General features: G+C 39.3%; 1 protein-coding gene across 2 annotated transcripts in view; it reads left to right on the plus strand.

Annotated features, from left to right (window-relative positions):
• The first annotated feature begins 3,430 nt into the window (after positions 1 to 3,430).
• The window catches only part of prkcea (protein kinase C, epsilon a), an 87,352-nt gene continuing 76,435 nt past the window's right edge, over positions 3,431 to 14,347 (plus strand). Inside the window, exon 1 of one of the 2 annotated variants that reach the window (XM_067429407.1) lies at positions 3,431 to 4,639. In XM_067429407.1, coding sequence (XP_067285508.1) covers positions 4,292 to 4,639 — 348 coding nt within the window. In that variant the 5' untranslated portion in view covers positions 3,431 to 4,291. The remainder of the gene's footprint in view (positions 4,640 to 14,347) is intronic. The other variant, XM_067429406.1, reaches the window with a different exon arrangement.

The raw sequence follows: 14,347 nt of genomic DNA on the forward strand, positions 1-14,347 counted from the left end.
CCACAATAATAGACTGGTATGGAAAACAATTATTCAAATAAATGTGAGGCAGTCTCCTCAAACAGTTGTGCTGGAACAGTGAAAAATAGGGGGACATGTGCACAGTATACACGTAGTAAGTAGAATTTCTCCATCCGGAAGTAAAAATTTTCACAATTGACAGCCATTAAATACTACTCTTATTATTTCTTCCATATATATAACTTTGGCTTTAGAGCAGGGGTGGGAAAATCTGGCCCTCAAAATCCACTTTTCTGCATAATATACACTGTAAAAAAAAAAAAAAAATCAGGTCTCCAATTGAAAATTTTCATGTGACTGATCACATCAACAACAAAAAAATGTAGTTGGCCATATTGAATTTTTATGAATTAGACTGTGGGTACTTGACACTGGACTTCAGGCATTTTGGCATTTCCTTCTCCCCAGTCTTCCTCCAGACTCTGGCACATTGATTTCCGAATGACATGCAAAATTTGCATCTGAAAAAAAGTACTTTGGACTACTGAGTAACAGTCCAGTGCTGCCAGTCTCTGTAGCCCAAAAGTGTCTTGACCTGGGGAATGCGGCACCTGTAGCCCATTTCCTGCACACGCCTGTGCACGGTGGCTCTGGATGTTTCTACTCCAGACTCAGTCCACTGCTTCTGCAGGTCCCCCTAGGTCTGGAATCGGTCCTTCTCCACAATCTTCCTCAGGGTCCGGTCACCTCTTCTCGTTGTGCAGCGTTTTTTGCCACACTTTTTCCTTCCCACAGACTTCCCACTGAGGTTTTGAGTAACAGTTTTGAGTAATGAACCAGGCTGGGAGTTTTTAAAAGCCTCAGGAATATTTTGCAGATGTTTAGAGTTAATTAGTTGATTTAGATGATTAGGTTAATAGCTTGTTTAGAGAAATTTTCATGATATGCTAATATTTTGAGATAGGTATTAAAACAATAAAATACCGGAAATATTTCAGTTGGTGTGCAATGAATCTAAAATATATGAAGTTTAATTTTTATCATTACATTATGGAAAATTATGAACTTCCAACCCTGATCAAACTCACATGCCAGTAGCTTTAAGGTAATCATGATCTTGATTTGCTAGTTCTGTTTAATTATGGTTGTATATATATACATATATATATATATATATATATATATATATATATATATATATATATATATATATATATATATATATATATATATATATATATATATATATATATAAATTTAAAATTAAATATAAATTATATGCATTATATTTGCATATATACATTTAAAATTAAATATAAATTATATATATATATATATATATATATATATATATATATATATATATATATATATATATATATATATATATATATATATATATATATATATATATATATATATATAACCATAATTAAACAGAACTAGCAAATCAAGATCATGATTACCTTAAAGCTACTGGCATGTGAGTTTGATCAGGGTTGGAGGTAATCTCAGTTTGCAGGAAAGTGGACCTTGAGTTGCCTCTCCCTGTTTTAGAGGTCCTGATGTTCCACTTGGTATCTAAATCTATATTGCCACCTACTGGAATAATATTCTTATTGTATGCATGTCTAAATCATGTACTGTCTGATTGATCTATTTGCTATAACTCAATATGCGCATGTAGATTTCCCTCTTAAGTCTTTGGTTGGGTTTCTTTCGGGGTTTTTGTTTTTTTTTGTTCCATGACATCCACCAACCTAAACATCCTGTTCGGATTTCTGTTTGGGTTCATTGGTAACTCCTGTAATTCTACCTGTGTAGCACTAATTTCCACCACTAGAGTTCACTAAATTACATAATTAGAATACTTTCTGTTTCAAACAACTTGTAACTTATCTCTTGGAGTAGCTTAAATGAAAGACATTGTGGCCACATGACAGGACACATGAAGCTGTAGTTTCAAATAAATCAGTGTTGCTATGTGATAATTCCTGAATATAATTTTGTCAAGGGACAGATATGCAACCTAAATGTTTTGATTTGGAATAAGTCCCAGATGTAGCTATTTGTCAAGTATCATGTGACATTTTGGAAATGCAAGTGATTCACACACACACACGCGCACACAATCTCTTGTTTAGCGCGCTATTTTTCTGGGGACTCTTTTGACGTAATGGGTTTTACACAAACCGTACTATTCCTACCCCTAAACCTACCCATCACACGAAACTTTAGTTTTTTTTTTTACATTTTTACATTACATGTGCATTCAGGTTGACGTTCCAACTGGGATAGAAAAACTTACACACACAACACACACATGAAAGAAAGAACACTCACAAATCCATGTGTGATCCTCAGGTCATATTTGGCCCTCATTTAAACCCCTATATTTACTAAAGACAAACACAATTCAAAGTTTGTTAACACTTTTTACACAACTGACAACATATAGTTTTTAGTTAACCTCATTAACTTAATTTTTATATATATAATAGCCTGAAGGTAAACAGTCTTAAAAAAAATAAACTGGAAAAAATTCAGAGACCACTCCAAAATTAGCAGGTTTTGTTTATATATATAATCTGTTCATGAGTAAATTAACATTTTTTATTTATTCTACAAACTACTGACAACATTTCTTCCAAATTTCAAATATTTTAATTTAAAGCATTTGGAGCATTGTCCTGCACGAAAAACCAGTCTTTTGATTTGGGGAACATTGTCGGAACAGAAGGAAGCAACTTTTCTTTTCTTTTCAGGATAATCTTGTACTGAGTTATTCATCCGTTGCAAAGAAGTATCTGCCCAATTCTGAAGAACCACCAGATCCTCACTGATCCTCCACCAAATTTCACAGTGGGTGCAAGAGACCATAGGTTGTTGGCATCTCCAGGTCTCTGTCGAACCATTAGAAGACCAGGTATTGGGCAAAACTAAAAATTTAACTCAGCAGAGAAGATCAGAATCAGGCAGATCTGTCTTTGTGATGGACACGTGACTCAAGCCACGTAGCCTACAAGGTTATCCTGGAAGAAAACATGATTCCTTCTGCTCTGACAATGTTCCCCAACACAGCCAGGTCAATCAAGGTGTGGATGGAGAACCACCAGATCAAGACCCTGTTGTGGCCATCACAATCTCCATCACCCAACAGCAATGTGACCGATTGATAGGGAGCATATGACGCATGAAAGTCATTATCTACAAATAAATGCTCTAAATGACAATAATCTAAGCCTATTGGAAATCAATGTTGTTAGTAGGCCTAGTTTGTAGAATCATAAAAAAAAATCAATTTTACTTAAACATAATAAATACAGAGAAACTTCTAATTTTGCAGCTTGCTCTCTTTATTTTGTTCAGAGCTCGATGTTTTTTAAACTAAAAACTAGTCTTAAATATAGACTTTAAACTATTTGTAGGCTTTACACCCTTTCATTAACCCTTCCCTTAACAGGCACCTTATAGCCTAGCACTAGCCTAGACCAACATGCTCTTCTGTTCAAATCCAACCCTCGGGTGCCTCCCTCTGTTTCCCCACGCTGCTGCTCCTCTGTCTGTACACACACGCTCCCCCATCCGGTGCAGAGTGGACGCGGCGCGGCTTAAATCATCTGACGTGTTTTGCGCATTTCCTGAACTGGCGCTTGAGCGCAGGGAGGGAGAGAGAGTGTGTGTGAGAGAGAAAGAGAGTGTGTGTGTGTGTGTGTGTGTGTGAGAGAGAGAGGCTGCAGCGCAAAAGACTACATGAGCGTGTAGCTCGAATTGTTTCGTCTTCTCAAATCAACAAAGAAAAGAAGCAGCTGAATATCTCGGCGAGTGGATGGCAATAGTCTGCGAGCGGTTTGTCAGCAGACTGGGAGAAGGAGGAATCCCAAACGCCTCTCCCACTCAACGCATACTGGAAAACGAATAGTACAGGACAAACCCATCTGAAGACCATCACATTTGGGATATTTTCCTCTATATTGCTGGCGATATTTTGTCTCCTGGACCCGTTCCTCTACTCGTCGCTGTTCCAGACGTAGGGAATTCGATTGTTTACGTATGCTTTCCCATCGCGAGGAAAAACGGATCGTAAACAAACACGGGAGCCTCTGGTTTTGCATATCGCGTTTTTGCATCCTATTTGAGTGTTCCGCTCAAATGAGAGAATCAGGCTGATCCGTGTAGTGGTTTGAGGGATTAAATCATCACAGCATCCATCTATGTGCGTGTATACTGATGACGTGATGACATCTGTGGGTATAGCGACCCCCTGAATCAAAACCTAAAACCGTCTGTTCTTGCAAAGAAGCCAACTGCATCTCACTTGAGCGTCATCATGGTGGTTTTTAATGGAGTGCTGAAGATCAAAGTTTGCGAGGCACTGGACCTGAAGCCCACTCCATGGTCACTCCGGCACGCAGTTGGACCGAAGACTCAGACCTTCCTACTGGACACGTACATTGCCCTGAATGTGGACGATTCACGTGTGGGCCAAACTTCTACCAAGCAAAAGACGAATAGCCCAGCATGGAATGATGAGTTTGTAACTGAGGTTTATGATGGGAAGAAAATCGAACTGTCCGTCTTTCATGACGCACCAATTGGCTATGATGACTTTGTGGCCAACTGCACTATTCAGTTTGAGGACCTGCTGCAGAATGGCAGTAAGCACTTTGAAGATTGGGTATGTTAATTTCACAATTTATTGGCATGGTGTAATCACTTGAACCTGTCTCTTTGGGGGCCCCTCAACACTACACATTTTGGGTGTCTTACTATTCTCTCACACCCAAGCACTTCTAATGAGACAGGAATGAGAAACACTGGTGTAAACTAGTGCAGTGCTTCTCAATCCCGGTCCTGAAGTAGCCCAGCACTGTACATCATGGATGTCTACCTTTTATTTATCACACCTTATTTCTATACTGCGCTCATACAGCTGCAAAAATGCCTAAAGCTGGAGTTGGAGACATCCAAAATGTACAATTGGTCTGGCAGAATAAAACAATAACAACAACAGTGATATGCTGTCTAGGCCCTCATTTTCATAGGGGCTGTCCGGTTTTCGGCTTCTCCTCAGCAAAGCCCCTCGTTTCCCAGCCTTCCTCGCGGGTTCTCACGCTCTGGGGGTTTTCCCATTTCTCGACAAAACATGTTCTGCTGCTGTAGATTCCAGACCTGTTTCCGTCAAGTGAAGCTGTTTTGCAAATTGCCTTCATGATATGTAACGCTCCCATGCCAGAGAAGGACATAATCAATGCTTATTATACAAGCTGCAAAACAAGTTTGACACATAGTTTGATAGATGTATTAGACAACCCGGTGCCATGTTTTCTTAAAAATGATGGTACCTGAACTGTCAGACCTGAGTGTTTCAGCTTGACAGTCACCTTATTTTGGATTTGGTCCACTTGGTAGAAATAGGCCCATTTAGATCTCAATTCACAGGCTTTCATTAGAGTTTTAATAGTGTTAGCTCTTTTCTCTCTTCTCGTTTAAGAATGTTTCTTTTTTTAAAGTAAAGGCTATATGCATTATAAATTGTAATACTTTTTGCAATTACATGCTATTGTGTGTTTTTATAGGGTGTGTAACACACAACCTATTAACTTGTTTTTTTATAATAGTCTAAAAGTGGAATGTTTTGATGCTGCTGTGTTATAACGTGTTTCAATGTCATGGAAAGATAGTCTGAGATTAATTTAGCATTCTAATCATGCCTGGAATTATGAGTTATATAATCTTCACCCAGATGAGGGGCTGCAGTGGGAAGTGCTTTGTATGTTTGGTCGTTAGACACCCAGGGTAAGGTCAGCATATATCGATTATGTCGCTGCACTGGTCAATCTTCCCCTCCTGTCGCTGGCAACTCATGCTGTAAATGTGCCAGGCGAGAGAATGAGAAGGAAATCAATTTATTCTCTGCATTCCCCCATCGCGGTTTTGACGACTTACCTAATCATCATAACACATCCTGAGCCTTCTGTCTAACCGTCGGCTCTTTATTTTACCTGTGTACTAAAGCGAAACATTTGCCAAGTAAAAAATGTTAATCTATCCCAATTGTGTATGCTAAACTACTTTTACTGCTTTTGCAAATATTGCTAGATTCCTAATGTATCATCACTAATGTACAAGTTCTTGTTGTTTTCTCTCTTAGACTGTTAGTCTAGTTTTGGCCATTGAAAGGGTTATATTTCATTCACTCACTCTGCCAAAGCCAATCATAAAAAAAAATGGCTCAACTAAAAGGGCAGTTTCTGGCATATGTTAATTATGGCAAATGCATCTGACATAATTGGAGCTGAACGTTTTGTCAGACTTCATAGCCAAAGACACGCTTGATAGCAATGATTCAGACAGAAGCCCTGGTATGTCTAATTTCCCAGAGAGGCAGAGAAGTACAATCTTCATCTGCCATGTCTTGTTTATGCTAATTAATAAAGCAAGAGTTTGCATACATGAGACAGTGACTGGAGACGGAGGGCAAAGATGTCTGGTAATCAGGGTTGTGCGCCATTCAAATTTGAATTGATAATGTTTTAAAATCAATTCCAGATTTTAAGCAGAATTTGATTTGAGATGACAAATAGAATGAAGAATTAAAATTTTAATATTAAGAAGTAAAATGCAAAGTAAATCCTTTTTTTAATCTAGAAAATCAACTTAAAACAAACTAGTGGACTTGTTTGAAAGTGTTTGAACTTTAAAAAGCATTGAAGGCCTGGAAATGTAATCTTTTAGGCTTTGTAAACACTTTGTATCAGTCTGCTTGCGGCAACTCATGGCGGTCGAGCCACCGTGTTTTTAATTAAATCAATCTTTTTTACAAATACTATTGTGTCACATAATGTAGTTTTAAGAGTTGTTTGGTCTAGATAGATTGTAGTTATTTAGACGTCAAATACGTGACTAAACATAGCAGCTATTTTACAATTTGATTAGATGCTTTCGCAGATGCGAGCTCCAGACTGTCAGCGGCCATTCAGCGATCATGTACCTGCAGAGAATGGCTTCATCTCGGCCAGTCCTTCGAGAATTTGCCGCTGGCTCGATTGTAGATAGTGGTTAAACATGAGATTTGGGGCAATCTTTGGTCTTTTAATCTATAATTTGTCCCAGAGCAAACTGATTTGGCTAAGGACATAGTTTCATAACTTTTATATTTTTATCTAAAGGGGTGGTTGATTAGGATTTCACTTTGAACATAAAAGGCTGAGCAGTTTCTAACATTTTCAGTGGGTGTCTGCGGAGCTGCATCATAAGCTCTTGAAGCTCAGCCCTGTTCTTGAAAGGGGGCCAGGAGAAGCAGCTCATTTGCATTTAAAGGGACACAAAAACGTGTTTTTGTTCACCCTCATAAAGTGACAATTTTCACATGCAATAAAAAAAATTATCTGTGGGGTATTTCTAGCTAAATTTCCCATACATTCTCTGGGGACATCAGAGACTTATTTTACATCTAGGATAAAGGGGCATTAGGACCTCTTTAACTCAAACCTGTAGGCCACTATACATGGTTGCGTACTTTTGACTGAACTGTTTGCTTGTGTTTATTTCCTATTGTACAAGCTTCTTATATTTTATAATTGCTAATATAGTCTATTTAAATATTATTGATCATTAAGTCGTATTTTATATAAATAACATGCCGTATTTGATCCGTGAGAGGGTCAGTTTGTGATTTCTTTTATTTCTTTATTTTTTCCTCAACTTCAGTGATAGTTACATTATTACACCATTAGATGGCAGCAAAGACTGTTTTAATGAGTGAGTCATTAACAAAGACTTTTATATTGAAAGGATGAAACAAGGTTGTAAACAAGGACGTAGGGCTGCATTGTAACAGGTCATACCCTATACGTACCATTCTAAAATTCCAGCTCATGAATTGAAAGGAAGTCAATTCTTTAATTCTAAGTTTTACACAAACCTGTTGGTGATGTGATATTTAATTTGTTGGACAATTTGTGTTGTTGTTGTTGTTGTTGTGGTTGTTGCCCCAATTAGAATACATGTCCAATGGTGTAATGAGCCTTGGGATGTAAACTTCTTCAAGTTTCTAGTGATGTCTCAAATGAATAGAGGGACATACACTCACCTAAAGGATTATTAGGAACACCATACTAATACTGTGTTTGACCACTTTCGCCTTCAGAACTGCCTTAATTCTATGTGGCATTTATTCAACAAGGTGCTGAAAGCATTCTTTAAAAATGTTGGCCCATATTGATAGGATGGCATCTTGCAGTTGATGGAGATTTGTGGGAAGAACATCCAGGGCACGAAGCTCTTCCACCACATCCCAAAGATGCTCAATTGGGTTGAGATCTGGTGACTGTGGGGCCATTTTAGTACAGTGAACTCATTGTCATGTTCAAAAAACCAATTTGAAAGGATTCAAGCTTTGGGACATGGTGCATTATCCTGCTGGAAGAAGCTATCAGAGGATGGGTACATGGTGCTCATAAAGTGATGAACATGGTCAGAAACAATGCTCAGGTAGGCCGTGGCATTTAAATGATGCCCAATTGGCACTAAGGGGCCTAAAGTGTGCCAAGAAAATATCATCCAGCACAGTGGTAACAAGGCATGATGGTCTCATTCTGTTAATACCAAATTCTGACTCTACCATCTGAATCTCTCAGCAGAAATTGAGACTCATCAGGTTGAAGACTTTTCCAGTCTTCAACCATCCAATTTTGGTGAGCTTGTGCAAATTGTAGCCTCTTCTTCCTATTTGTAGTGGAGATGAGTGGTACCCGGTGAGGTCTTCTGCTGTTGTAGCCCATCTGCCTCAATGTTGTTCGTGTTGTGAAATGCTTTGCTGCTTACCTCGGTTGTAATGAGTGGTTATTTCAGTCAAAGTTGCTCTTCTATCAACTTGAATCAGTCGGCCCATTCACCTCTAGCATCAACAAGGCCTTTTTTACCCACAGGGCTGCCGCATACTGGATGTTTTTCCCTTTTCACACCATTCTTTGTAAACCCATTCTAGAAATGGTTGTGGGAAAATCCCAGTAACTGAGCAGATTGTGAAATACTCAGACCGACCCGTCTGGCACCAACAGCCATGCCATGCTCAAAATTGCTTAAATCATCTTTCTTTCACATTCTGACATTCAGTTTAGAGTTCATGATATTGTCTTGACCAGGACCACACCCCTAAATGCATTGAATAAATAATAATGAAAAAATAATGATTAAATAATGGCATTAATAAGAAATTGAACAGGTGTTCCTAATAATCCTTTAGGTGAGTGTATGTCTAAGACTGAAAAAGAAACCAAATGAGTCTAATTTTTAAGAAGACAGTTGTCTCTTAGCTCGTCATTTGAGCAGCAGCGACTAGAGCCAGACGTCTCCAGAAAAACCCACACTCTTCATGCAGTGGACTCACATCCAATGAGCTTCATCTGTACATTTACTCCCACTGTTACCCACACAGGTGGAGCTTTATTCTGCTTGGAACAAGGAGAGCATGCTTACTAATTTGGATAACCACCTCTACTTCAACAAACACAAACAAACCCACTAAGAAACAGTAGCAGCAGTGTTACAAAACTGTTTAGGGGAAAATGTAACCAACCAAGACCTCAGACCCTAAAGAAGACACTGTTGTGTCATGTTTGTTGCTTTACCACTTCTCTGTTGGGTTTCTGGCATGTAATCATTCCCCAACACATGTTGCGGTGGCCTAGTACGATGCAACAAAATTTTCAGAAATTGCACCACTTTTGGGCACGCACATTTCTCTTAAGCTGATAGTTGTTTGTTTGAGTAGACGTGTGCTGTCTGTGTAGCATTTAGCGGAAGTGGTAATTGGAGCCTGGTCTTTGTGGATGGTTCTCAGACACTACTAAGACGCAGCCTCCCGTCTTTGTTGTGTGAGGAAGGAACGGACTGAATAATTTACAACCCTTCCATCAGCCTCTTTATGGAATGTCTGACCCTGCAGTGATCATCCACAAACACCCTAAGCTCAAGTTAGCAACAATCCCATTATCACCAGCGAAAGTGGCCTTTATCTATAGGGATATCTCTGCCTTCAGTTACCAGGCTTTTACTGAGGGGGTCATCTGTGGGGAGTTGGTGAGGGGGGGGGGGGCGACTTCTGTTGATCTTGTAGCCATTCATTCGCTCTCGTCTTTTTCGGGTTCATTCATTCTCCTTCCTCATATTGTCCTTGTCCTTCTGTCCCTCTGCTACTCTCTACTGGGTTTCCTTCCCTTCCATTTTGTTGTCCGAACTATCCTTGTTAATTTCATAGATATGTATGCTCCTACCATTATGTCCAGTCCATTACAAAGCAGCTCCAAATGCTTAAAACACATTTCACTAGGAGTGTTGCTTTAGCCCCAGATAATGAGCTTTAAAGGCCTGCAGTTTCCTTAATGTCTTTCCACTGCATTACAGCTTACATTACAGTTATCGATTGCACTCAGTATTTTACAGGTTGAAGCCCATGCAGCTCTCTTTCCATTGCGTCTTCTTAAATGCTGGTGTTAGTTATGCAGTTCTTCCTGGTTACTGGACATTGACATCATCTGCCCTCACTTCTCCCTGGCCATTTGCGCAAATAGGCCAGGCTGAGGCTAAAACACCCACTCCTCCCCTAACTTGGCATACTGTTGCCACAGGAACCCATATCACCCTTTTCCCAAGCCAAAGCGCATCAAAGCTGGCTGTTGATTGAGATTTTTCACCCATCAGGGATTTCTTAGGAATCCCGTATCTACTTCTAGACCATGGTGGTACATGTCGACTTGCACAGACAGAAACCTTCTCACGTTGTTGCGCTTCGGTTCACAGTGTTTTTCATCAGTTCTCAAATCTCGGGATTTGAGGGGGAAGGGTGAATTGTGGGTAAGCAGGGATCAGTCCATCCAGCAGCACTAATTAATTTCATGAAATGACTCTATGAGAGACCGGTGAAATGCCTTTATATTCTTGTTGTGTCTGTCCTCATTTGTTCCTCTTGTGTAGTTTGGTCTGCTTGTGTGTGCTTTGCAGTTTTGTGTGTCACCGCCGGTTGTCTAGCTTTCACATGCGGCATTGAGCTCTTGCCCAGGGCACATCGAGCATGCTTACAGTGAAAGGGAACAATACAGGTGACATATGAGATACTCTGGCAAATATGCTTGATCTGCACCGCTATCTACGTGACCCAGTTACACACACTCACACACATACACTTATACTCTCACCTCCAAAGCAAAATAAAGCACATAATGCGAATATATTCTTTTCGTAGCTAGTGCTAATGGGTTTTAAACTTCTGACTTGTTGAGCTTTAGTGTGGATTCAGGAGGAAGTTTTAAAATGAGTGATGGAAAATGGAATCTACTTCAATTTGATGGATTTTATATTGATCTTAAAACTGAAGCCATTTTTCTCAGTTCCAGTGTTGGCATAGTTGGCATAGTGCCTTTTTCATTTAAGATTCTTCATGGGGTCAGTACCATTCAAAAGTTTTGGGTCAAGATTCTTTTCTTTTCAAAGAAATTAAAGGGCTAGTTCACCCATTAAATGAAAATGACCTCATGATTTACTCACCCTCAAGCCATACTAGGTGGATATGACTTTCTTCTTGTAGATGAATACAATCGAAGTTAAATTATGTCCTGGCTTTTCTAAGCTTTAGGCCCAATTCTATTTTATGCCAGTTCTCTTCACCTTACCCTACCTCTACCTCTACCTGTTCCCCTTTCCCCTTGAAACAGAGTGGCAAGACCTAAGGGTGAACATATTCCTAAGAAATGGGACACCACTACTACACTATTGCACATTCATCATACATCATACACAGTTTATTTTATTAGTGTTCCGTAACACTTAACCACTATGAACAGCAATGAAATGTGCATAGGTAAGGCTAAATCTAACAGAAATCAGGCACGAGCACGTTTAACAAATTACTCCTAACATAGTTTTGCGCAGTATTTGGACTAAAACGGTGCTTGTTTTCAATTCAAAGTCAAAGCCTTCGAGTTTCCTAGGACGATACAGAATGATACAGAACATACAAGACTGGTGGAGCCGCTTTTCCATAGGGCCAAACTGTTTGTTTATTAACCGTTCCATTCCGTGCTGATCCGCCGGCCAGTACGGATATGGTTTGGTTTTCTACTGTGGCACTGCAATAACGCTGCTCTTTGCATTGTAATATAAACGAGTCAGGTGTTGCCTTGGTAACGCAAGTTTACGTACGATACACGTGTTGTAAATAGCGACTGCGTTATGAAGGATGGCCAGATATATATTTTTAAACTGCTATTAGTTTGTGTTCACATAACTCAAACAGCATGTTTAGCCAGTTAAGCCCCGTTTCCACCAAAATTACTCAACATTACTTAACAATTTGTACCAGGAACTTTTTTACAGGAACTTTTCTCCCCCCCCCCAAACCTGCAACTGTCTGCGTTTCGTCCGCGATCTAAAGTTCCGAGAAGATTAGGCAAATTAGTCCGGTGATGTACTGCGCGCGACTGCTCCTCCAAGTCAGTGACGGACAGAAATCATTTTTGTGTGTACCGATTGAAAGATTTTTAGTGGACTGTTTACATGAGACATTATCTAAACCGATCTGGTGTTTACATGTGATGACTTTCAATCGCAATCATTTTGTCACATGCAATTTGTCTGTCGCATCAAAAATGTCAACGCTGTTTTCAACCGGCAGCTGGAATGTGTTTACTGTAGCCATAGCAACTCTTAATGGCCACCAGGACTAATACAGTATTATTTATAGCTATTTATTTGTTGTAAAGTGTAATAATCATCTCAGAAAGAAAAAAAATCTTCTGTCAGGCGCAGTTAAAGTAAAAACTGCCTGGGGCAATATACGCTGTGTCATTACTCCAACATTATCTTCATAACTTACGAAATAAAAAGTTTAGCCCTCAGAAAAATTAACTATCCTCTCTTGTCAACATGAGTGCGGCGCGCGCTGTCACGTCATGTAAGGGAGCACACTTAAAAGTAATCGGTCAGGTCATTTACATGGTGAAAAAAAAATAACGAGTATGGAAGAGATTCAAGCTGTGCTGCTTTTGCTGGTTATGTATAGGTTTACTAAGGTAAATTAACAACGACAGAAAAGAGCACTAATACGCAGATTCAGCAGCATGCAGTATATTCAGAAAGCTTGTAAAGCTAGATTTAAAATGACAATGTATATTATTATCAGCTATTACAGACATTGCATGTGAGATGGCTGAGATGAACGCGCGGCATCAGACAGAGAGCAAGACTGATATTTACTGAATGTAGACCTCGCAAAAGACTTTTAAAAATGCCATTGAAATAAAATGCTGCGTGAGCTAAACCAATCAGCATGTTCAGCGCCCAAGTCCCGCCCTCGAAAGTTCCTGAACTTTGAAAAAGTACTACCTCGCGAGCAGGGCCGTTTGGAGGGGGAAATATTTACCCGGAACTTCATTTAGACCCTGGTTCCTGCGGTCTAAACACACCGAGTACCACCCAAAGTTCCTGGTTCCTGGGTAAAGTTCCTGTGATGGAAACGGGGCTTTAGAAACTGGCAACCACGCAACACACAAGTTGTATTCTGAGTGGCAACATCACTGCACGCATTCGAGCGGCACAGTATTCAGTGTGTGCAGGGAAAATCCTCCTACCCCTTCGTTCGCAGTGTAGTCTTGAAAAATCTCCATTTGAAGGGCTATCAGCCCCTTCCCCTGATCCCTACTACTCCAGCCAAAACAGAAACGAGACACCCCTACCCCTTCGTGAATGTGCAAAATGAATGGGTAGGGGAAAGGGAAGGGCTAAGGGGTAGAATTGGGATTGGGCTTATAATGGCTGTGAATAAAGGATTCGATTTTGAAGCGCAAAAAAAAGTGCATCCAGATAGCCTACGCAAGTTGACTTGTACCAAAAGAGTGAACCCTGACGCAATGTAGGAGTAGCGTAAGCTTTGCCACCTCTCGAGGTTCAGACAAATAGGGCTGCATTGTAAAAAATTATTTTAAAAAAAGTTAGCGGGTTGCCTTAAAATTGAGTTCATTGAAATTAAAAATTTGAGTTAATACAATGAACATTTTTTGAGATTCGACAACCTTTATTAAAATATTATTAAAAGATTTTGTAAAAATATAGGGTAATTGTGTTTTATTTTTGATGACGCAGGGAAACTGCTATTTTCATGATTTATAAAAAAGTGTATGTGGTTCAGAGACAATAATATTTTTAGTTTCTATTTATTAAACTAATTTCCTTTATTGTTTCAACTCAAAATTGTAATTTCAATAAACATTTTTTTTTAAGGCAACCAGGTTACTTACTTTTTTAAGTTAAAGCAACAACAAAAAAATTACAATGTGGGCAACAAACTCTTATTTTGGAATGCTCCGACATTTCTCTTTACGAATTC

This window comes from Pseudorasbora parva, chromosome 21 (assembly GCF_024679245.1).
Source record: "Pseudorasbora parva isolate DD20220531a chromosome 21, ASM2467924v1, whole genome shotgun sequence".
NCBI classification, from domain to species: Eukaryota; Metazoa; Chordata; class Actinopteri; order Cypriniformes; family Gobionidae; genus Pseudorasbora; species Pseudorasbora parva.